Source organism: Penicillium hispanicum (genome assembly GCF_028827665.1).
Source record: "Penicillium hispanicum strain IBT 35686 chromosome Unknown utg000003l_segment0_segment0, whole genome shotgun sequence".
NCBI lineage: Eukaryota > Fungi > Ascomycota > Eurotiomycetes > Eurotiales > Aspergillaceae > Penicillium > Penicillium hispanicum.
The window spans coordinates 2,529,525-2,553,499 of record NW_026623195.1 but is presented as its reverse complement, the minus strand read 5'-3'; the positions used below and the strand labels follow the sequence as shown (position 1 = coordinate 2,553,499).

The 23,975-nt window shown below is 53.7% G+C and overlaps 9 protein-coding genes across 9 annotated transcripts; 4 read left to right on the top strand and 5 right to left on the bottom strand.

Moving 5' to 3' along the window:
* Positions 1–1,350: 1,350 nt before the first annotated feature.
* Positions 1,351–3,073, top strand: N7459_003395 (putative neutral amino acid permease; the record flags this gene model as incomplete). Its single annotated transcript, XM_056942579.1, has 3 exons — positions 1,351–1,596; positions 1,668–1,810; positions 1,873–3,073. 3 exons carry the CDS (start codon positions 1,351–1,353, stop codon positions 3,071–3,073), a joined length of 1,590 nt encoding a protein of 529 aa, XP_056802462.1.
* Positions 3,074–3,709: 636 nt separating this feature from the next.
* On the top strand, positions 3,710–5,211 carry N7459_003394 (glycine decarboxylase subunit T; the record flags this gene model as incomplete). The annotated part of the gene is made up of 2 exons (XM_056942578.1): positions 3,710–4,095; positions 4,152–5,211. 2 exons carry the CDS (start codon positions 3,710–3,712, stop codon positions 5,209–5,211), a joined length of 1,446 nt encoding a protein of 481 aa, XP_056802461.1.
* A 1,096-nt stretch (positions 5,212–6,307) lies between these two features.
* Positions 6,308–9,091, bottom strand: N7459_003393 (glycoside hydrolase family 92 protein; the record flags this gene model as incomplete). The annotated part of the gene is made up of 5 exons (XM_056942577.1): positions 6,308–7,064; positions 7,123–7,812; positions 7,861–8,183; positions 8,236–8,879; positions 8,956–9,091. The coding sequence occupies 5 exons, from the start codon at positions 9,089–9,091 to the stop codon at positions 6,308–6,310; spliced, it is 2,550 nt and encodes an 849-aa protein (XP_056802460.1).
* Positions 9,092–9,910: 819 nt separating this feature from the next.
* N7459_003392 (putative nucleoside transporter) lies at positions 9,911–11,461 on the bottom strand (the record flags this gene model as incomplete). Its single annotated transcript, XM_056942576.1, has 1 exon — positions 9,911–11,461. One exon carries the CDS (start codon positions 11,459–11,461, stop codon positions 9,911–9,913), a length of 1,551 nt encoding a protein of 516 aa, XP_056802459.1.
* Positions 11,462–13,606: 2,145 nt separating this feature from the next.
* Positions 13,607–15,218, bottom strand: N7459_003391 (putative ethanolamine kinase; the record flags this gene model as incomplete). The annotated part of the gene is made up of 5 exons (XM_056942575.1): positions 13,607–13,781; positions 13,861–14,207; positions 14,261–14,706; positions 14,845–14,956; positions 15,039–15,218. 5 exons carry the CDS (start codon positions 15,216–15,218, stop codon positions 13,607–13,609), a joined length of 1,260 nt encoding a protein of 419 aa, XP_056802458.1.
* Positions 15,219–16,749: 1,531 nt separating this feature from the next.
* On the bottom strand, positions 16,750–17,921 carry N7459_003390 (cysteine and histidine-rich domain-containing protein; the record flags this gene model as incomplete). Its single annotated transcript, XM_056942574.1, has 3 exons — positions 16,750–17,062; positions 17,155–17,677; positions 17,816–17,921. The coding sequence occupies 3 exons, from the start codon at positions 17,919–17,921 to the stop codon at positions 16,750–16,752; spliced, it is 942 nt and encodes a 313-aa protein (XP_056802457.1).
* Positions 17,922–18,190: 269 nt separating this feature from the next.
* On the top strand, positions 18,191–18,508 carry N7459_003389 (glutaredoxin family protein; the record flags this gene model as incomplete). Its single annotated transcript, XM_056942573.1, has 1 exon — positions 18,191–18,508. One exon carries the CDS (start codon positions 18,191–18,193, stop codon positions 18,506–18,508), a length of 318 nt encoding a protein of 105 aa, XP_056802456.1.
* A 2,826-nt stretch (positions 18,509–21,334) lies between these two features.
* On the top strand, positions 21,335–22,063 carry N7459_003388 (uncharacterized protein; the record flags this gene model as incomplete). The annotated part of the gene is made up of 3 exons (XM_056942572.1): positions 21,335–21,529; positions 21,591–21,667; positions 21,739–22,063. The coding sequence occupies 3 exons, from the start codon at positions 21,335–21,337 to the stop codon at positions 22,061–22,063; spliced, it is 597 nt and encodes a 198-aa protein (XP_056802455.1).
* Positions 22,064–22,534: 471 nt separating this feature from the next.
* N7459_003387 (sugar phosphate isomerase/epimerase family protein) lies at positions 22,535–23,617 on the bottom strand (the record flags this gene model as incomplete). Its single annotated transcript, XM_056942571.1, has 1 exon — positions 22,535–23,617. One exon carries the CDS (start codon positions 23,615–23,617, stop codon positions 22,535–22,537), a length of 1,083 nt encoding a protein of 360 aa, XP_056802454.1.
* Between the last annotated feature and the right edge of the window lie 358 nt (positions 23,618–23,975).

The window sequence follows — 23,975 nt, the reverse complement described above, 5'->3', positions numbered from 1 at the left end:
CGATGCATGGATTGAATCTTACCATACAGACAGGACGTCTTCCAGTCATTGATCGTTGTCGACTATGGCTCCATATACTGTAGAACGATACTAAATACTCCTACCTCGTTATCAACTCGACTCCAGCCAATTCCTTCTACAACAGGCCCAAAGGCCCCCAACTTATCCATCACTTCACGACACGATCCGCCTCTCCACCCACACCCCCCGCATGCGGTTAGTGTTTACCAACATCTCGTCTCACATCCGCCCGCGATCGAATCAGCGGCAGTCAAACGACCACTGCGCACGCCATCCATGTTTTCGGGGCGCTGGCTGCATGGGTTTTCTACTCCCGACCGAGGGAGAGCGCTGCGCTGCGCGGGAGCCTTATTCGACCGCTGCTTGCGGGGCGCGGAGCCCAGGCCCACCGGGGCAGGTTGTCGCGCGCATTATTAGTTGGATAGTTGGTTATTGCAAGAGTCGTTGAGATCACTATCATTCGTCTTCCTCTACGCCCTCGGAGTGGCCAGTGTCAGCGCTATCAACGGCCCTTTGGCGTCTTCATCCTCTATCCCCTATCCTAGATGACACTAGTAACGATGGATTCATTTGCGCCGTCCTGTGGCGATACGATCACTCTGGCGGTGGTCCGATCGCAGAGGGCGTACGCCTCTCCCGGGCGTCGAGCTCGTCCATTTGCGGCTGACGCAGACGCCATCCATGGTCGCTGGGTCCGGCTGATTCGAGTGATGGAATGATCGTATTAATCTGAAAAATCTGAAATATGAAAATGTGAAAATATGACCATATGAAAATATGCATCGCAGAGTGGAGCCGAGCATTCTAAAATGACGGGGGGAGTACCCCGTCGAACGAGAATAACCATAATTACCACCGCCGCCCCCATGGGCGCCGCGATCGCAGGTATACCAGATACCATTGCGGCCCTCTGAGTACTTTACCCTTTCTGTCTGGTTCTTTTCCCTGTTCCCTTTTTTTTCTTTTCTACTGTCCGGTTTCTCGTCCCGTCGAAATCTCCTACACTTCGCCGCCCATTTGCGACTGTTGATCTCGCCTTCTTCCGTCGTAGATCCCGTTGCCCTAATTTGCGCCGAGCAGGACAGCCCAGCTCTCCACCCTCCGTGTCGCAGGTGAGCATTTCACAGCTCCAGCTCTCGCCACCTCGAGCGCATCGACAGCAACCATCCTCCAGAAGTTTAAACTTGCTAAAAACCCCTCAGTCTGTGTCCGGTGCACCCCGTCCATCCCTGAGCATCTCCGTTTTATGGATTCGAGGTCGTTCGGCACCATTTCGTTCCTCTCCGCCGAGTATCGTCAAAAGCGGTTCGCCCGCTCATTAAGATTAAAATGGCTCGGCCAGCAGACATCCCGGCAATGGACACTCTCCCCGGGGACGGTGATCGCTCCCCCGACTTGAGCGATAAACTCGACCAGGATCCCAAGAAGGATTTCGACGTCGAGAACCAGGGCCGCCGCCTGTCGCATCATCATGTCACCGCCGTCGATGCCTCGTCCACCACCGAGAGTGTCGGGCGCCAGATTGAGATGGAATCGGAGAATACGATCAAGTATCGCACGTGCAGTTGGCAAAAGGTAAGAGCATCCAGAGTTGTGGGGAGCGCGTAAAAACGGAAAGTGAGAATGAGAATGCTGATACCCCATAGACCGCGGCCCTGCTCTTCTCCGAGTACATCTGTCTGGCCATGATGTCGTTCCCTTGGTCGTACTCCGTTCTCGGTCTTGTGCCGGGCTTGATCCTCACGGTCTTTATCGCCGGTGTGGTCTTGTACACCTCGCTGACGATCTGGTACGTGTCTCTTCTGCGTGGAAAGAGCAAGTCGTATGCAATGCTAACAATAAAACCTGTAGGCGATTCTGCCTCCGCCATCCGGAAATCCGCGACGTGTGTGATATTGGCCAGTACCTGTTCTGGGACTCCAAGATCGCCTGGTGGGTTACGGCAATCATGTTTATCTTGAACAACACCTTCATCCAGGGTTTGCATTGCGTAGTCGGCGCCGAGTACCTCAACACCATGTCCAACGGTGCAGTATGTACGGTGGTCTTCTCGCTGATTGTCGCCATCATTTCATTCTTCGTGTCGCTGCCGCGTACCTTCAGCGCCCTGTCCCACCTTGCCACGTTGTCGGCCTTCTTCACCTTCCTCTCGGTGCTGCTCGCCATGATTTTCACCGGCATTGAGGCCCACCCGGCCGGTTATCCCAAGGACGGCGAGCCGCTTGTGCTGGCCATTCCCCAGAAAGGCACGAGCTTCGTGTCCGGAATGAGCGCTTTCCTCAACATCAGCTACACTTTCATTGGCCAGATCACTCTGCCCAGTTTCATCGCGGAGATGAAGGAGCCGCGCGATTTCTGGAAGTCCGTGACTGCTGTGACCATTGCGGAGATTATCTTGTTCAGCTTGGTCGGTTCCATTATCTATGCTTACACCGGCACGCAATACATGACTTCGCCTGCCTTCGGCGCTCTTTCGGATGAAGTCTACAAGAAGGTGTCATTCTCGTTCATGATCCCGACCCTGATCTTTTTGGGAGTTCTGTACGCGTCCGTCTCGGCTCGCTTCATTTTCTTCCGTCTGTTCGAGGGAACCCGCCACAAGGCCAACAACACTGTGGTGGGTTGGGCCTCATGGGCTGCCATTCTGGCCGTTCTGTGGGTCTTTGCCTGGATCATTGCCGAGGTGATCCCCTTCTTCTCGGACTTGGAGTCTATCATGAGCTCTTTGTTTGATTCCTTCTTTGGTTTCATCTTCTGGGGCGTGGCCTACATTCGCATGCGAAGTGCCGACCACGGTCCCGACTTCTACAAGAAGCGTGGTATCCGTGGCTGGCTCGGCTTCCTTTTCAACATCAGCTTGATTTTTATAGGTCTATTCTTCCTAGGACCTGGTACCTACGTAAGTCTCTCCGTGGACATTTTCTTTCCCCCCTCACATAGCGGCTGCATGCTTATTCCTATCTTACTACAGGCTTCCGTCATGGCTGTTGTCCAGAGCTACCAGGCAGGCACCGTCGGCGGCGTCTTCACCTGCGCCAGCAATGGACTGTAAACCCCGCGGGGCGGGACACTGCTTGCTCTGTCGCATATACTATTATCTTTTTGTGCATTCTTGTCTCGGACAAATGAGATATTGACCTGGATGGATCTTCAATGATGTGACGACCAAGAGACAGAAGTTGGCCATTGCTAGCACTCCTGTTTCAGGTTCGCACGATGTTTGGCTATGAACTATTATTACTCTTTACGGGACTCAGTAGATATGGACAGGTGGGATTTGGAGGAACTTTGTATAATTTTGGTGATCTCTCGGGGGATGTTGGACTGCTTACTTTCTATACGCCGCGCCAGCATTCCTTGCACATAACGACGGCCTCAATTGAATACAGGCGGCTGGCATCGGGAACAATTCCTTCCAGGACTGTTTCCGGTTAATTTCCGCTATCGCTATATCCATTCCTTTCCTCTTATTATTGCTCCCATGGATAGGCACTCCATAGACCGTCAAAGGCACCGCTACCGAATCGGGAAAACAGCTGTCTGCTTACTCACCCGGTATCCCCCTATCGCCACGTGATTTTCCCGCTGTGCTTCTCCGACGGCGGAGGAAGGACTTCTCGTGGCCGCTTTTCTTCTCTTCCTTTCTTCTTCTCTTGTCATTCCTGATCATCCAAAGAATTGAGTCGCCATGGCTAGCGTCCGTACCCTCAAGAAAGGCGTCGACCTAGTCGCCGCGAGAGCAGCCGCCCTTCACGCTCCCCGCGCCTCTATCGGCTCCACACTATTGCGGCGGGAGCTCTCCTCCGCCTCGGTGCGGCCAACAACCCGGGTTCCCAGCTTAAGAATTGCTGCACCTGCCGCAATTACGCCGTTCAAGGCACAAGATGTGCGATATGCATCAAACTCAGCCGAGTCGCTGAGCAAGACGCAACTCTATGACCTCCACCTGGCCCACGGCGCCAAAATGGTGCCCTTTGCTGGGTATTCTATGCCTCTACAATACGCAGACCTAAGCCATGTGGAAAGCCATATGTGGACCCGCGAGAAGGCCAGTTTGTTTGATGTCAGTCATATGTGAGTGAGAGCTTCCCCGGACTCGCTGCTCAATCGGCACTAACCTTACTATACAGGGTGCAACACCAGCTAAGCGGCCCCGGCGCCCTCGAGCTGCTGATGAAAGTGACTCCCTCATCTCTCGATAAATTGGCTCCGAACACCTCCACCCTGTCCTGTCTGCTTGAGGAAGGTACTGGGGGCATTGTCGACGACACTGTCATCACCCGCCGTGGCGAAGACACCTTCTATTTCGTCACCAATGCCGGCCGCCGTACTGAAGACCTGGCTTTCCTGCAGGCTGAAATTGAGGCGTACCGCGCGAAGCATGGCGCCGACAGTATCAAGTGGGATATTCTCGAGGACCGCGCGCTGGTCGCGCTCCAGGGCCCTCTCGCCGCAAGCGCTCTCCAGCCTCTCATTAACACCAGCGCCTCTACCGCCGAAACCGACCTGAGCACCCTCTACTTTGGCCAATGCCGTGAGCTGCACCTCACCCTGCCCGATGGTACTGCCACCCCACAGCCCCTTCTGATCTCGCGCACTGGCTATACCGGCGAAGACGGATTCGAGATTTCAATCCCGACCTCCGCCGCTGCGTCGCTCCCGCAACAAGTCGTCGATCTCCTACTCAGCGACAGCGACTCCGTCCGCCTAGCCGGTCTAGCCGCGCGTGACTCCCTCCGCCTCGAGGCTGGCATGTGTCTATACGGCCACGACATCTCGACCGCGCAGACACCTCCGGCCGCCGCCCTGGGCTGGGTCGTGGGTCGGGACCGCCGCGATGCAGCAACTGCCACCTTCAACGGCGCGTCTGCCATCCTCCCCCAGATCTCCAGCCCGGCCAAGACCCTCAAGGAGCGCCGTGTCGGTCTTTCAGTTGAGAAAGGCCCGCCAGCCCGTGAGGGCGCCGTCGTCGTGGACCTGGCTGACCCGGCTAACCCCGTCCCGGTCGGCGTCGTCACCTCCGGGCTTCCCAGCCCATCTCTCGGCGGCGCGAACATCGCCATGGCCTACGTGAAACAGGGTCTGCACAAGAAGGGCACCGAAGTGGGTATCCAGGTGCGCAACAAGGTGCGCAAGGCCAGTGTTGTCGGCATGCCGTGGGTCGAGAGCAAGTTCCACCGCCCGCAGTAGATTTTCTTTTTTCTTTTCTTCTGTCTATTCGTCTCCATTGAAGCCCGTTTATGTGGTCTGAGCCTTCCCAGTGCATCACGATTATGAATTCTTGTTCTTGTTTCTTTTCTTGGGAAATCGGAGTGCCGTTGGGAATACGATCGAGAGGTTGCACCTGTATATACAAGTTATTTTACCGCGACCATGGTCTCGTTTGGTTTTTTCAACACTTTTGTGTCTGTTTACTTGCTGTATGGTATACTTCAACAGCTGGCATAGAACGATCAACATATCCATTAAATTTGCTAGCATTGTCGTCACAACGCCTAGGGGTTACTGACATCCATGTATCTAGGCAAGTATTCAGTTCCAAGAGACGCCCACTTTATCATAAGCATCAAAGTACTCTGCCACTCCTGAGTGAGTCCCCTTTATTCAACCATTGCTCTCTGCTCGTTTTGTGCGATAACAAGAAGCATGGTATGCGCTGGAAATAGAGTTATTGATGGTATCTTTTAGTCGCAGCATAAGGACTTGTAGTATGATACACATCTCAGTTCAATTTCACCAGAATATGAGAGTGGAGGTAAAATAGGCAGAAGGAAAAAAAGGAAAAAAGATAAGGCAAGTGCCTCGACCCAGAATCGAACTGAGAGCAAGTCATTACTAGTGACCCGTGTTACCATTACACCATCAAGGCTAGGTTGATATCTTCCCGAGCAGAATTGGAAACCATAACTCTAACTTTTTCTAAGACATGGAAGGGTTTTGATTAGGCTCCGTTTTCATGGGCGTTAATACCGTGAACTATAGGGGCGATTCAGCAAACGGATCATGATCGTATGATCTTATGCCCTGTACTGGGGCTAAGTGGGAAAAGAAAATTTCTCAAGGAAAAGCACAAGAAGTCTCCCTAAAGCATACGTACCGACCTCGATATATATAACCAAACCAAACTAACGGGAACATGAGCAGAAGTTACCTCCTTACTTGACCGACGCACCGCACTGATTTAAACACGAGGCACTTGAAGTAGGGTATATTCAAGCAGAATCTACCAGATCAATTGCATTACTAGATCATGGCCTATAATAATGCAACCACCAAACCGGTATTCTCAACCCTTCAGGCCATGACCCTCCCGACCGAAGCGTACATGGTGATCTACATGCAAAGCACGCCGGGCGACATTGACATTCCTTTGCGCACCAGCGGGAGGAACAGGCTCCTCCAAATCAGCAAAGAATCCATCCAGCCCGCGAGCCTGAAGACTCGAGGATGTCGTCTGCGACAGCGAAGGCGGAAGATCGTCCGGCTTCGTGCCCCAGCTACTTTCATTCCTGCCGAGCACAATAACGAGGTCCTGGCCCTGAGTGAAGAAGTCATGGTCCACCCAACTGCGCGTATACGGCTTGCCGTTCAGGGTGGCGGATTGGATATACCCCGTGGCGCCGATGTTGTTCGCCGAGTTGAATTTATCCCAGTTTGATACACGCAGAGTGGCAGTTTTCCCGGTGACCGGGGAAACGATGCTCACGGACTCGAAGAAGGGGACTGTTAGTAGGTACACGCTTTGTCCTGGGTTTGGAAATAGGCCCATCATGGTCATTGCGACGAATGAGCCCATGGCACCCGAGTCGTCGTTGCCTGGGAGACCTGCCGGGGTAGGAGAAAAAGAGCCCGGAATATAGGTACGGGCTCGGGCGGTCGATTTGGCGGGACGGCCGGCATAATGGTATTGGTAAACTGTAAGGAAGGAGGGCTCGTTGCCGATATAAGTGATTTGGTTGTCGTGGAGGTAGTCGAGGCGCTTGACGAAGCTCTTTGCGCCACCGAGAAGGGCGATAAGGGCGGCCATGTCGTGAGGTACAAAGCTGGTGATAGATGTTAATGTATCTGGGCTTGTGTAGGAAGAGTCGAAGTGGAACTTACAACTGGTATTCCCAGATGCTGGATTCAAAGGTCTCGGCGGCATTGTTCTGCAGAGAGCATGCCCCCCCGCTAATGTCGATATTGGAGCACTCAAGAGGATCTTGGTAACCCCAAGTGCCATTCAAGTACTTCGGTTGAAAGAAGCCCTTGAACCCGGTATCCGTGCCATTCAGATAAGAGGTCTGGTCCTCCTTGAACAGGTTCCGCCAGAAATGGGAGTTCTTCTCATATCTTTCGGCATCGTCAGTCTTGTTCATGCCACGGGCCATCTGGGCGATGACATAGTCGTTATACGAATATTCGAGAGTGCGGGAGATGCTGCGCGTCATCGTGCCGAAGCCCCAGTAATCAAAGTCCTCGACGGGGATATATTGCAGCTCTTTCCAGCTTTTGAGGCCACCGCGGCCCTCATTAGACCAGTCGTATGGCTCCTCTTCGGCGTCTTTACGGACAGCTGCATAGCCGTCCTCCCAGTCAATGCCGTTAGTCAGACCCTTGATGTAAGCATCGACGAGAATGTTGTCGGCATTTGACCCGCCCTGCGTGTATCCTTTGCACAGTGACATGCGGCAATCGGGAAGCCATCCCAGGTGGCGCTGGGTATCGATGAGAGAGCGCACCATCTGAGCCACCGCGTTAGGATCGAAAATCGTGAGGAAAGGAATCTGGGAGCGAAACGAGTCCCAAAGGCTTTTGGTCGTCAGCCACTATTCATTGATATGGGGGAGATGAACAAACCAGTAGAAGGAGTCAAAGTACGGCTCCGAACTTGTCCACAGCGGGTTCTCGCCTGTATAGTTCTGAGGATTCACCATTGTCCGGTAGATACCGCTATAGAAATTGGTGAGGACAGACGAGTTAACACCTTTTCGCGACACGCGGATTGGAGTCATCTTCTCTGTCCACTTCTCGACCGCATTCTGACGAGTGGCCGCAAAGTCAAAATCGCCAATCTCCGATTCGGCATGGGTGCAGGCTTGCTCGGGACTGATGAAGCTCACTGCAACGCGGGCTTGAACTATTCCATCCCGCGGGGCGTTGAAACGGACAAATCCGCCTCCCTGAAGATGGTTAGAGAAGCGAACGGACAAGTTTGACAAATAAATCACTCACCGGGAGAGGGTAGCCATTGATGCTTCGTGAGATCTTCAGGTCGTGCACATCTGGACTCGCCCGGGCATCAACGAAAATGCCGCTATCACGCAAGGCAGCCGAGCTCTGAAAGTCCGCGCAAAAGTGAAGAATGTATGATCCACTACCAAAACTGGGCAAGAATCTAGCACTACCGGTCATTCGCCCAGTAGAGTTGTTAATCGAGATGGACGCATTATCCTGTCGCGAATCAGAGAGGTCCGAAAGGTCCAGTAGAACCAGCGGGCTGCTGCTGCTGTCACTGGAGAAATTGAAACGAAACAGTGTTGTGTGTTGCGCGGCGGTCATATCAACATGTACCCCGGATGCTAGCGACAGCGCAAAATAGCCAGGGCTTGATTGGACGGAGCCTGGTGTATACTTGGTCTTTCGCGATTTCTTCGGGTATACACAGCCATCGACAGTGTCGCCAGCGCATTTAGCATAGGGGAAAAGAGGGAAATTGCCGAGAGAAGGGCTTCCTCCAGTGCCGGAGTCGTGCATGCTCGAAAAGCCAGTGACATTGCTGCCATCGTAGGCAAAGCCGCCTTGGTTGCTTTCCGAATCGGTGTCGGCGACGGCCTTGGCCATGCCGTATGGCAACGAAGCTCCAGCGAAAACATTGCCTTAAATTCGACCAGTAATTGTTAGCAGTGCATCCCGCTCGTTCATGGCGCATCGTCCAGTAGAGCTTCCGCATACCTCCGTTGGCGCTGCCGACCAGCGGGTCAATATATTGCAGCACATCGTAGTCCTCCACTGGAGCAGGATTGGCAGCTTTGACCAGCACGCGACTGCTGGCCAGAAAGAGCGACAGAAACCAAGTCGGCGACAGCATGGCCGATCAAAAAAGAGCGTGTAGAGGTTGGCGCGTGAAGCCGCAGCAGCAGGGAATCTGGAGTATTTAGATTCCCTCGGCGCCCCTGGCGCGCTGCGGCATGCAAGTTCCCCCCTGTCGATCAACCCCGCGTCGCTGGGTTGCATTGAATCCCTTTATCTGTTGCACACGATCTCATCTGTGATAGGCGGTTGGAGGAGGGTTGGTGGGATTGGAGATGCACGGCTCCATTTGCGTGGAGGGAACTAGCGAACGAGAGGTGTGACGGGCCTGCCTCATTTTATTTCCTGCCGTCTAGCATTCCTTCATCTGATCGCTCTCCTATTTGCATCTCAGTGGATGTACTTACGATCTTCAGCCTGGCCTCGCTTCGATATGTCATGAGGTCAGGCTTCATACCACAGGGCATAAGCCCAAGAAAACACCTTTTCTGCATCTATGTACTCTCCTATCACTCTGTGTTTCATGGGGTGAGGTTTGTTATTACTGAATGACACAAGAGGAAGGGAAGTTGAGAATGAGGTTGCACACACCAGAAGAAACACCGGAATTGCGCATTCCCCTTTGTCTATATTGGACCTATTCCTTCCGTATTTACGACCTTGGCCAGAAGGAAGGTGAGATGCCGAACTATGCGGCAATGGGGCGCGAGATCTGCGCCGGCGCGACTGGCTTCAGACACAAACCTTGCGAAATCACGACTACAGACGGAGAATCCGTAAGACCTCAAATGGTGGGACTCGATATGCTGCTTGATTATTTGACGCAGGTCTTAGGATAATATTGACAACTGCTAAGAATTCACCCAGTTAGTCGACCTTAGCGCCCAAAGTACTTCAGCTCCCAATACCTCGCTGGTATATAGCTCAAAGCCGTGACCACAAAGGTAAACTCATTGGCGACATCACCACCATCCGATCCGATCACATTAGCCAGAGGACCGATGAACCAGGTCTCGTCCATTCCCATGCACCACGCCACCACCCCCAGCGCAAATGCCACTGCCGCGCCAATGCCCAGTGGCAGCCTGGCCGGGTCATTCCATCCTTCCAAGTCGTAGTTGGCAAAGTTGCCCTTGCGGAAGATGTAGTGCTCCTCGAAGAGAATGACGGCGTAACTCGTACACCAGTATCCCAACAAGCTCAGGAAATCCTGGAGATATGTGTTCAGCTTCTGGCGGCCGCCAATGGCCAGGGCAAGAATGCACGCGAAGCAGAGTAACGTCCACAAGAACCGGGGAATGCGAGAAAACGGCCGTGAAAGTTGCTGGAACGAAATGGCGGAACTGTATATGCTAATGACGTTGACGTTGATGCCGGACAAGACGAGGAGAGTGAGGAGGAACTTGGCGAACCCGCGGGGATACAGCATGTCCTGGATGAGATAGCCAATGCCTTGATCGTACGCGTCGCTCCACTCGGGCTTGTTGTTCAGAGCGGAGGCCACCACGCAGCCGGCCATCATGCCGATCGAGGTGGGGATGGCAATACCGAAGGTGGTCATGAGGAAAACTTTCACGCGACTCACGTTGATTGGGTAGTGGACATAGTAGTCGCTCGCCATCGTGCACCAGGACGCGCTGGACCCGTAGACTACCGCGATCAGGTTGAGAACGGCACCGGAGAAGGTGAGGCCTGTCACGGTGGCCGGAGCCGAGTTGTCGGCATACTTGCCGGTCTCGCCGAAGATGATCAGGAAGATGACGAAGAAGACCACCCATGCCCATCGCTCGTAGATCAGAATGGCGTTCAGCCCGACGAACGAGATGAGCAGCGCCACCACCGCCAGGATGACGATGCCAACGACCAGCGAGATGCGGCCGTCGGACACGGCCGTCAACGCGAGACCTCCGGTGATGCACGAGACAGCGGCCCAGCCCAGCTGTTGGATGCCGTTGAGCAGGGCGACCAGCTTATTCGGCCACCAACCGAAGCTGTATCGACCGACACTGATCTGGCGCAGACCGGTTGCCGCACCAAAGGTGGCACAGTATCCGCTCAACGCGGCAGCCAGAATCGAGGCAAAGATGGTGATGACGAGCGACTGCTTCAGACTCAAGCCGAACTCCCACCCGAGGAAGCCCGTCGCAAAGCAGGAGGTGTTCATGGTGCCGCTGGCCCACAGCAGCGCCATCGACAGCTCTTCCACCCAATGCACCTTCTTCTTGTCCTCGGGACGCTTGCGCGTGATGGCCTCGGACTCGATCCCGAGTTTCTTGTCCATGCGGGCCTCGAAGGCGCGAAGGCTGGCCAGGACGCCCGTCTCGTGCGCGATCGCGACATCGCCGTCGACCGGAGTCACCTCGGATGCGCTCTGTTTGTCGGCCGCGTAGTTGGCCGTGGCCATTCCTTTTTCTGGATCGAAAGCCATGGCAGGGAGGGCGGTGGTCGCGACGAGAGCGAGAGACAGGGCAATTGCAGAAAGAAAAGTCCGCGGGCCCTCGGCGGAGCAATTGAGGTTTAAGTTGGAATTTCAGCGGCGCACGAGGCCAGTGTGGGGGAGCGAGATAAGACTTCACGCCCATCGGTCTCCCATCGTGCACACGCGACAATTGCCTGCCTATCTGGACTTCGCTTCCCAAGTAGTGAGCCACGCGAAGCGCCCATTGGATGGGCGCGCTATCTGGCCCGCCCAACGCTAAAGCTACCATGTAACGGTGGTGGCAATGAAGAAGATTTTAGGTACTAGTGTGAATGTTCATTTGTGCATGCTATTTACCGAAGATGATCGATCGAGACACAATTCATGTCGCTACGAAGACGTCGAATTCAAGCGACCATAGTCTAGGCGACCGAGCGTGAAGAAGGAACGCTTATAGCCGGCTTTTTTTTTTGTTGAAATCCCCGCGATTGTTCTTATCACGATCGTTATCACTGTCGGCTTTCTCCGAGGCTGAGATTATGTCAGGCCACTAATGCATCCAGGAGGCAGATAAGAAGTCGAAAGGATTCAATCAGATTCCGGGCGGCGACGGCTTGACAGATATCCTGATTACCTACGTATTATGCAGCGGCGCTCACTTGCACGAGATGTATATGCCTATGTCGCTGACAGCCCATCTCGTGGCTGATACGCCTTCATCCACCACTTCCCATCGTCAGCAGCTGGCGGTACATGGGTTCAAATGCGCAATATGTGAATGGTGGAGCTAGAGTGGGTTGTCATTTGGAGCCCAATTGACCTCGCCGTGATTCTGAAGACTGCCAGTAGTATACAGCATATCTACGACATTCTATAGAGCCGGCCGCGCGAGTATACGCAGAATCGCCAGCCGTCTAGAAGCACTTTGGATGAAAAGACGTTGACCCATATGGATTGGTGCAACATGGAACAATTAGTCTAGGATCTTGCAGACACTATTATGCTTGAAAATAGACTTAAAGGAAACTCGTTGCGCTTGTTCACACGGACTGCATAGTCGATATTGAGTTTAATCGTTGGATCTGCGTGCCGACAACACATCTAAAGGGATCGACGGGGAAAAACTCCCACCGCAGTGCCTAAATGCGCGGCATCTATAGCAGGGACTTGACTAAATGTATTCAGAGAAATCTTTCATCCGCAGAGGCATCTCTAGTATATGTATTGTAAAACATGGTTGTTATCGATGCAAGTTGCATTGCCTCGCGATACGCCAGACTTCTCAATGCCTGTGGGTTCATCGAAAAGAGAGTACCGCACCGAACAGCGAGGATATCCCGGAGGGAACTGCAGGATGCTCGGATCCCAGCCCTATACCATTCGTCCATTCGGATGTGAGTCTAATCGAACGTGACATGTTTGACCTTGGCCCAGACTCGGCGCCCTCGACGCAGTGAATGGTCGCCTATGACTCGCCGTGGCTAGAGCCCGGAACACAGAGACCCGATGGAATTATGGAGTTGAGCAGGTTTCGTTACTGGAGTTGGTCCACTGACATCCAAGATGACGTGGGGTCCAGCTGCCAAGAACACGACATGCATCGTTGTCAATCAGGCCACGGCAGAAAGAACACATTAAGATTAGAAGAACTAGCTAGGTTTTGACATCCAATTGATTGCTGGAACTGGATATGATCGAGACGCTCTCAAGCTATGTGCAGTAAATAGAGATGATCAGCAAAGTGGGAGACACCCATTTTGTATAGACAGAGAAAAGTAGATCCGACGAAGAGAAAAAAAAAAGAGACAACAACACCCGATGACGATGACGTTGCGATGCAGATCGATCTGCATCGTGAGTTCCCACACATGCACGTGGTTCCCCTTGATCGCACCCATTGGCCTGGCAAAGCGTAGACGTAGACGCAGCTCGACTTGCCTCCGGTACACAGTTGAAGTGCCGGCCCAGCGGCAAAAAGCCGTGCGCCGTAATTTCCCAAGAACTGATGCGGGTCCTGATGAGCACGGCAAATTGTGGGCCGGGTGGCAGGTCCGCTAGTCGAGCAAGGCAAGCATCGCCAATCGCGTGCTGTTGAGAGCTGTAGAGTTCCGCTGGGAGGGGGGGAGGCAAAGGAAAAGGGCGGCCGAAGGCGTTTCATGCCTGCTGCGCCCAGCGCCGCTCGCGGAGGGGCATCTCTTCGCCAGCGCTCTGCCGGCTGCCGTCGATTTCGCGCTTCCACGCCCAGTACTCGCCGAGGCGCAGCTCCGCGTAGCTGGCGTAGTCAAAGTCTATCTGGGAAATCTGGGCCTGGATGAGTGACCACACCCCCCTGTGTTGGCAGTCAGCACGGGTGTCTCTGGCGCGAGTTGTAGGTGGAGCTGCAGGGCTGGCTCATTGCAAAGACTTACCAGTAGAGACCGGGAATACCACGGAATCGATCGACGTCTTCATATAATCTGGCGACAATCTCGGCTTCCGATGATGCACCGAGACCACGGTGCTGGCAGTAGCTCTTGGTGTACTCGGTCAGGAATTGGCGGCGCATGGATTGTGTGGGGATCATGTTGTAGTCGCAGTCATAGCCGATCCACTCCGCCAGGTGGTTGGCGATGTCGAAGGCCGCCGGGGCGGGGACTGCATACTCGTAGTCAATGAAGTTGACCAGGGCGATGTCCGCGTCGGACGTCTGGGAACCGTCGTCACTGGGCAGCACGATCACATTGGCGCACAGGAGGTCGCCGTGCGAGAACACGAGCTGTACCAGAAGTTAATCACCGGGCAGAGATCGTGCCTGCAGGGGCAACTCACCCCGTCTTCACCGACACCTTTTCCATCATCGAGCTGGCTCACTACCCACTGAAGCTCTTTCTGGAGGTGTAACCGCTGAGAGCGCTGCTCGGGCGTAGCCACCGGCAGAGCCAGAATCCATTTCTGGAGGACAGCCCACATGGAGGGTCCTGGGTGCCGCGGTTGGATGACCGTAAACTCTTCATCCTGTTTCTTACTCTCGGCATTGGCGTTGGCTACAATCGAGGCCTCGTCGGAGAGCGTGGAGCTGGTGCCATTGCTGGGGAGCACGGCGTGCCACTGCGCAAGTCGCCGCGCAACACCGCGGAAGATACGAGGGGCAACCAGATCCTCGTGTCCGCAGGGCTTCCCCCGGATAAACCGATAGAGAAGGCCGTTCTTGAAGCGTGCGAGGAGGGGAGGCGCAAGGCCGCGGCTAGCGAGGAGGGCGTGGGACGTGGTCTCTCCTAGAATGGCACAAAGGTTCTACTTCAGCATGGGTCGCACTGGGCAGAAGAGGCGAGGGACCAGGAAATCCGAGGGGGTTGACAAAGAAAGAGACAGGGGGGACGTGAGCTCATGGAAGAAGCCCCGGAGGTTCGTACTTTCGCGGTCTATCAGGATTTCGGTGCCATTTCCATACGCTCGCATCAGCACCGCGTCATTGTCTATCTGCTCTTCCGTCAATCCGGGTTTGCGATTGATGATTTTGAGGAGCTGAAGGGGCGAGTTAGTCAGATTCAATCAAGAAATCAGCCTTGTCGGGTCGGACACAGGCAGCGCCGGCGGAGGGACGCACAGTATTGGTGATGCCGTCGGTGAATCGCACGAACTCAATCTTGTTGCCTGGGCCCTCCCAATCCGGAATGAGAGTCAGAATTAGTCGGAGAGCTGATGACTGGGAGTCCGCCGGGGAGTATGAAAGGGGGATGTATCGCAGGGCGGGCGTGGTGCCGTTCTGGTGGTCGTAGGAACCCATGGTGGGGCAGGAATAGGGGAAAACAGGAGGCAATGTTGAGACCACTGGAGTCGGGAGCTCGCAGGGCTTTAAGAAGGCTTGGAACTATTGGTGAGTGACAAGGTTAGTCTGGAATTAGAGGGTGTCTTTGAAGCGCCTCAACAATTCCTTCGAGAAAGATGGAGCGGAAGATCTGCAAGGTTGAAAGGGGAGAAGACAGGGGCACTAAATACAGCGGCACGCACCCGAGTAATTTGCTAGCCTCTCCTATGGGGCAAGTGATCGCATGGGTGTTGCGACTGGAGCCTGGCGCAATTCAAAGAAAAGACGCAATCATAACGAGCGAAGGTTTCAGGCCTTACGGAGGGGAATGGATGAGACCAAAGAGGAATGGATGGTCTCGTGCTTCCGCTCCGTGATTGGAAGAGAATGGCGGCCTGGGGATCCAGGGAACAACCGCCGTGACTGGTTTTCGAGGTCTCCAGTGGCAAACTGTCAAGGTCGCGCATATACAAAGAGGCCAAGTAGAAAAAGGTCAGACAAATAGGATGAGGTGCCATCACTTGTTGAAACAAATAGAACGCTCTGTGCCTCCATCTCCTTCCAGGTCCCAATGCAACCGCTATGTAATGGATCAGGTCATCACCGTAGAGTATAGCACCGATTATTAAGGCCTGCCATAATGATACTCTTCCATGTCTACTTCTACTATACAAAGTACTTATGCTACGCTGCTGGGAAAAAGTAACTACACCTTCACCGGTCTCCACGAAGCGGGGCCGTCACATGCGCGATGTGGAAAGGAGTATCACCTGACAGCCCCGAGCCCTGAGATGACAGCCCTGGTTTCCCAAATAGGATTCCTGGTGAAGTCCCACACTCGGATCCCTCGGATTAACTCCGGCCTCCCGGCGGCAGTGTTTCTCCGGGCCCAATCAGAACTAGCGCTGGTCCCAATTTTTTTGCTTAAATAGCGGCCACGTCGCCGGGCCTTGCTTGATTTTCTTTTTCTTTCTTCATCATCAGTAGAGGTTTACATACCATATGTAAATTATTCAATCCTGGGGCTCCATCACCGATGGCTTGCTGAGGGTTATCCTTGTGGTTTTTCTCCCTATGGGTTTCCTTCCGTTCCCGGCCCTGGAGAGCGACGTGCGTCTCCCTTTTTCCCAATCACATATGGCTGGGCTAGGGTTCCCCTTCTGGGGAGCTCCATGCGCTTCAGCTGTGGAGGGGGCGTTACATACTTTTTTTTTTTCTTAGCCTTGATTGTTTAGATGAGTATCTAGACAGTGGACTCGGGTAGACTGGGCTGTGGCTGTATGCCCTCAGTACAGCCACCAGTTGAGGATGCTACTCAGCTCTACATGTACGGAGTCTGCATTTCCTATATGCTGGTGTCTTCGAGAAACTGTCCCATTGTGGACTGCATTGCAAGGCATTTTTCGTCGCAGGCAGCTCTTAGCTACCTCGTCATCGCCATATCGGCGGAGTGTAAACTGCATAACCACATAACTGCGTTTTTGATGACTCCCGTCTATATGTCCAATCCTCATGCCCGTCCCGCATTGCCAATCTGGATCCGCTGGCCAGACCACTTGTCGTCGCTCCGCAGCACCGGCCAGCTGGTGCCATCCGCCTTGACCAGCGTCAGCTCGAGCTTGGTGCCCAGCACGCGAAACGACGACTTCTCGGCATCAATGGGCGCGAACAGACTGTAGGTGTCCTGATAGCGCTTGCTGTCGGTGGTGGGAAGGTCAAAGGTAATCGAGTTCGTGGAGAGATCGACCTTGGCACGCTCTTTGTCGATCTTTTTCAGGTAGAGGGAGACATTCACGGAAGAGGAGGTCTGGTAGAAATCGTTCCTGCGGATACAGATCTGGATTAGCAAGCTGCTGCAGTAGAGCACCATACGACGGGCGCTCCAGGAGGTGATCTGATCCTTTGGGCCACCCACCTGACTGATTCGACCTTCTCTTCACCTGGCGGCTTGGCCTTGCCCACAAACATATGCCTTGTCTTCTCTGTGCAACCCGGGATCTTGAGGAACTGGTCAAACTCGAGCACCCGGCGCTTACAGCAGGACCATCCTTTGCTGCCCTCGTGGAAGACCGGCTGGCCGGGGTGATGCACGCATTTCTCATCGTCCCGGGCAGTTGACCCGGTATAAGTAGACCCGCATCCTCTCCGACGGCAGGTCGCATTGGCCGGGATCTCTAGCGAAGGGTCGTCGGAATCAGGCTCTTCTGGTGCCGGTTTGGCCGGGGGCGTTGCAGGTGCGATGGCGGAGGTTGAGAGGGCCGGCCGCTCCGGCAGCGACGACTTCGCAGCAACGGGAACAGGTGCCGGCGGTTCTTCGGTGACCTTGGGCGGTTCTGGGGCAGGCGTGTCATCGACGGTGGAATGCTTGCCGGTAGTGCATGGCGGGATGGCGAGGAATTCCTCAAAGGTCAAGACGCGGGGCTTGCAGCATTTCCAGCCTAAGCCGTTAGCATTCAGTGTAGCAAGCTAGAGAGCTGTATCCGAATAAACCAGCCTCTGCAGTGGACCAAGACACGTTGAAGACGCAGCGCCGACTCGGCACAGATAAGGAATAGCTCAAGCACCAAGGTACCTACCTTTTTGCCCTTCGTGGAACACTGGAGGGCCCGGATGATACACGCAGTCTTCCTCCGGGTCGGAGAAGGTCTTCCCACATCCCTTGTGGACGCACTTGCCGGCCATGGTGTGTAACGAGCGGCGCGCCGAGAAGTATACAGGGGATCGTCGGGGCACAGGGTGTCTGAGGGGAGAATTAGAGGTGATATTGGTATTCGGGCCTGAGCAGCCCAGACTGGTTGCCGAACGTGGTTTAGCCCCGCGAAGCTCGAAGGTTCCATCGCGCAGTCTGACCGCGTTTTGCTGTCGATCCCGCCACTCTTGACGCTGACAGCTGCAGACTCCGTCGAGTACTGCGCTGACTTCGTTCCACCCACTCGCGTTCGCTCGCTCTCATGCTTCCCACGCGGATCCTCTTCGGCCAGGCGCGCGTCACCCTATTTACACGCGCCGGCTGCGGCCTCTGCGATACGGCCAAACACACCGTTGTCCAACTCAACAATCGACGGCCCTTCGAATACGTCGAGACGGACATCATGGCGCCCGGGAATAAGCAATGGAAGGAAGTCTACGATTTTGACGTCCCTGTTCTCCACGTCCAATCGGTGGAGAATGGGCTTCCCAGGCAGGCTGAACTCTCTGATGCGCGGAAATTGTTCCATCGATGGACCGAGCAAGAAGTTGAGCGATTGGTGGATGAAGCTGAGAAATGAATGTCTCCGGACTATACCAGACTGGGATGCCTACACGCCCGCCCACTGGAACTTCCAACGCCTGCTCAGCATGTCTCACGTCCATCTGTGCATTCTATCACGATCTACGTCAGTGAAGCGGCACTTCATAAGGTGCCAGTCGTTCCTGAATCCGGTCAAGCCTCGCTTTCCAACAGCATCAGGCCATCATTGGTGCCGAACCAGCTGATAACAACCGCGGAAGAGGTTGGAGCTGTAGCTACCATAGTGACATCCACTAATCCAGGCCAAAGGAGCGATGGAATATATGCAGCTCACATTCAGTGGTCATCCCACTCCTGTACTATGTATCTATTCCACGCTGAAGACACTTCTTACAGCAATCTTAAACCTCTTGATCCCCTCCTCGATCATCTCCGTCGATTCTGTCGCCAGAGTCAATCGGAAGTACAACCCAGTGACCGCATCCTGACCCTCGGCATTGAAATGGCTGCCTTTGCAGCAAAGGACCCCCTCCGAGAGCGCTTTGCCATAAACCATTTCCTCAAGTCGAAGAATAGCCTGCGGGGGCTGCATATACTGGCCTAGGCTAGCTGGAGAATCAATCGGCCACCTTTTCTAATCGATGTAAACACTGGAGAACATGCCAGCTTCGGGTGCCTTCCAACTACGTATGTCTTGAGGCAGATACTTGGCGCAAGCGCAGCGTCCATCCCTGGTGCCTTGAGCAAGTATTCTTGCTGCAAAGCGCGCAGCCAGCTGACATCGTGGAGCTCGAGGAAGTGGTTGATCAGCTTTTCCGGGCCAGCTTTCCAAGCACAGTGAAGTCCTGGCGCAAGGATCTTCGATAACAGCGTAGATATCTCGGCAATGTTGTTCGCTCCGTGGCAGACCCAGCTGCAAGATCTAGTTCCCTCTATGCCAAAACTTCCCAGTCCTGATATGGTTGGGTTCTTGCTGAACTATTATTCAGCGAGAATAGCGGGCCTCAATATGTGGCTTGACTCTGACGACAACAAATATCGTCAACTAGTCATACCTCTTGCTAGACAGACTCCTGTCTTGCTTCTCTCAATCATCGCCTGCTCCGACCTTATATGGAGGCGTCCGCACCCGCTCGTTGTCGCTGCGCCGTCGATTCCTTCCAACATGCCTTCACGCTTTTTGCAGACTGGGATTCCACCCCTCACCGAGAAGAGAACATTGATCCAGCAATATCAATCTTTAACAATATTCTCAAGCCAATAAAGCTATATCGGTAGAAAATGAAGCTTCCCTCGTCCTAGCTACAAAGAAAAGCCAGCTTGGCGATCGGAATTATTTCAAACGAGTCCACACCGTCCATAAACTAGGCTTTGAGAAATAAGCCTCGGCCATATTCAACAAGTAAGACGGGTTACGACTCCGAAGTCGATCATCAAACCTCCTCGCAGCATTCAATTTTTCTTCCGCCGGCAGGTCAAATCCTCGGTAGGTAAGACAGCAGTAGCACTCAAACGTACAGTGTCCAATGCCATCCTTTCTGTCGGAATTCAGAGAGCGTTGGCCGCAGCATCCACAGCCGCGACTACAACAGCCACCACGGTCGACACAGTCTTGAACAAGCTCTTTTCGCATATACCATCGGGGATATCGTCGCAAAGTATCGTAATTCCTTTTCAAAGGCTTCTGGGGAACCATCGACTCAGCTTCATAAAGCTCTAGCTCTATTAGGCTTATTTCTTGTCGATGTATATTAAGCTCTGCATTAATTTCGACAAGCTCAGGTTTACCTTCCTTTTCGCACAAAGTAGCAGCTTTTTTCAGCGTCTCGATTCGCTGTGCTTCCATTCGGAGGCCATAATCAGCACAGATAACATCAGCAATAATATCCCGATCGAATTTCAGGTTTTCGCCATATTTGAGCTGTCTGGTTCCAAATCCATAGCCGTGAGATGGCATAAATCGCGGACGCTTAAACATTTTCGGGCAGACGGAAATATCCTGGGTATTGGGTGTTTTGATAGGCAAGGCAAGTATTGGGCTTATCACACAGCGTGATGAGAAGTTGACTAGAAAAATCTCTTGTGAATTAAGAGGTGATGTCTATTGGGCCGCCTCCCAAAGTAGCCTAGTACAAGGGTCCACGGGTTGCTGCCGCGGGGCTTAACAAAGCAACCCCTAAAATAATACATCTGTTGCAGCAAATCCCCTTTTGATCAGTATTGAAAAGGGAAGTAAAATTGTAGTATTATATTAGGCAGAAGTGCTGAATATGAATACCCTTTCTTAAAACTACTTTAAGCTAAGTAGCTACAAATGTAGCTACATATGTAGCTGTATATATAGATTCATGTGTATATATATATCTTTATGAATGTATTAGAGGAATTAAGAATCTAAATAGGCTGCTGATAGGGCCTGTTAAATGATGCCTTCAGAATCGATGTAAGGCGGAAGAGATCAAGCCCGGTGTGCTACTAATTGTGATTGGTCTGATTCCAAAGTACCAGCTCTCCTCCAGACTAAACCATGGTTTGGTTGTGACCATAACTTGGTCTGATAAGAACAGCCTGATTCTCAGATATCTGATCTTATAGGATATAGAATAGCTATCTTGTATATGAGTTGAAAAATTGATACTAAATAAGCAAAGATTATGAGTTTCACTAAAATCATAAACAGGCAGAAGATTCCCTTGTAGAAATCAAAGGCCAACTCACCATCCGAGTAAATACATGAAAAAGCATAAACCAACAGAAAGAGAAGCTGCGACCTACACCAGATTCGTGTGCATTTAATAGAGCCCATCCCTCGCCCAGGAGCGTAGTTCTGTAAATCATCACATTCTACATCCGCCCGCCCACCATGCCTGCTGCCCCTCTTACCACGACCATCACCACCATCATTGTGGCTGCGGCCACCACAACCCCCTCCGCAGCGCCCAGTGGCGCTGCTGCTGTTCCTTTTGGTGCTTGGCTGGCGATCGGCTTTGCTGGAACGGCCGTGATCGCAGGGCTGGCCACCCTTTCTCTGGATCCCAGCAAAGAGGAAGATGGCTGGGTAAGTGTTTATTCTTGTAGTACTATACTAGACCACTGTGCTGATATTGACCACTCTACAGGGAACGAGCAGCTTTGGCGGCGTCCCAGACGCCGCAGCGCGCCATGAACTACGCGTGGCTGCGAGGCGCAGAAGATAGTAAGGCACAATCTTTGGGAGTATAATGAATAACGCCTGTGCTAAACAAATGATGTGTCTCTAGGATACAGCCAAAAAGATACACCACTGTGTATCATCTCCGAGAATATCGCTGCCCCTGCTGTCGCCGCCGATCCCAAGCGTCCCGCTGCCCCCGTCGTCGTGGACCCCAAGGCCTCCGGTGCTGCTAATCCCAGCAGCAATATGCCGGAAATACCATCTTTGGAAGCAGATGGTATCCGTTTTCTGTTGGCCCCTGCCAACTTCAGATTGGCTCCCACTCCGCAAGAGCGTTCTGAAGACGACCCTGGCCGTCAACATCCTCGGCGACAACGATGGATGTCTAGGATGGCAGAAAGGGCGGCCTTCCTAGCCAAGGATAGCAAGGGGCAGTGAAGGTTGTTTCTCTCTCTTTCGATTACCTTTTTCCTCACCCAGGCCGGCCTCCCCTGGCTCACAAGCCCAAGAGAGGCTTTCCGCTCATCCTTTTCCTGGCACAGAACGCCCCCCCTGTGACCATTTTTATATCTCTGGCAGGGTGATATGGAACCTCTGCCTTTTCTTTTCTTTTGGTTTCTTATATAACCTGGTTATGGTTATGCTTTGTTTAGTTTTATACCCAAAAAGAATTTCATTTTGTCAAGACTCTTTTTTTACCCCAGTACACCTTAAGCTTTTAGGGTTATCAGTCTAATTGATGAACAGTTTCGCCTTCTCATTTCAGTTCTGATTTTTTGGCTTGACCCAGCAGAAAGGGGATTATGGAGACAAGCATAGCAATCTAGACTGGGCCTGGGATTCATGTTATGAGTGGGTGTTTGGACGAGATTTCACAATTGGCTATCCCCGGCCATTCTTTCTACGCTTTTACAGACGGTGCTGGAGCGGAGATGAAGACACCGGGACAGGAGTGGTTTTCTCCTGCTGGCCCTCCCAGTGCAGGACACGTGCCATCTTGTAATATGAGTCGATACCACGGCGCGCATGGTCAGCCGGGGTAAACGGGTCAGGATCGGCCAGAGTGCGGCTGAAGAGCTCCAGAGAGACCCAGCCACGGAAACCCAGGTCGTCGAAGAAGACGCGCGCAACGTCCAGGATGGGCAGGTAGCCGCCGCGCGACTCCTCGAAGGGGAACAGGCGAGCGTTACGCGACCAGTTCATGCGGACCGGCTGGCCCGGCACGTAAAAGGGGTGCAGCTCGTCGAGAGGAGCATCGAGGCGCTCGCCGTCGACAAGCTGCACATAGAAGACCTTGGCGGGGTCAATCTTCGCCGTCCGCAGACGGTCCAAGGAGGCCGCCAGATCCGCCGCGGCATTGGGGGTGCGGCCCGAAGGCGCCGCCGGGTCGGCGTAGACACGACCAGCAATGTTGAAGGAGTCCAGACACAGACCGAAGTTGGAACGGTCGACGTCGCGCACCACCTCCCACGACGCCTCCCAAGTGTTGACGTGATCGCCCCAGCAGAGGGCCTCGTAGACGAACCGGAAGCCGGCGCCGGCGCCCAGATCAGCGACGCGCTGGAGATCGCGGACGATCACCGCGCGATCACCGGTCGTCCGCGGAGCCCCGGTCTTGGGGTCTGGTCCCAGGAAGTTCGAGGGTATTTGGATCATGTCTGTGCCCAGTGCCCGCGCCAGCGTGAACCACTTGGGCAGCTTCTCATTCACAAGCCGGTCGGACTCGGCCCGGTCCAGCAGACCTTCGTACATGGAAAAGGGCTGCAAGCAGATGATCGTCATGCTGAGCCGCTCGCAGAGTCGATTCACCTGGCGTGCGGCTTCGAGGTGATCGCCGTTGAATGTGCGTTGCGCATAACAGTCTAGATCGTCGAAGAAGAGCTCGATGCCCTCGAACCCATGGGCAGCGGCCTGCATCAACTTGCCGGGCAAGTCGTGAGTCCAAGGCCGGCCCAGGGACATGGAGGCAATGGCCGGGCGATTGAATACCATTCTGGCGATTATTATCGGAGTATTGCGTAGTTGGAATGTGCATGGGATAAGATATACAACACCCTTCACAGCTGTACCTGCCGCTGGACCTTTTTTCAAGCGGGAATGAGCGCTGCAAGGTAAATGCAAAATGAGGAGGATAGAGAAGAAGACGGGTAGGCCAGCTACCGAGGACGAATTTCAGCGCGATAAGAGGGGGCGACAAAACATTATCCCCACGCCATGAGTGGTTTTGCGTTCTGCCTCTTGCTCACTTTCCGGCTTCCCAGTTTTGTCTTGACATGACGACGCCTGGCCCCGTCACCTGACCGGGTAAGTGCTATTCCCGGCCGCGGGTATCCGCTGCTTCGCGCGGTCT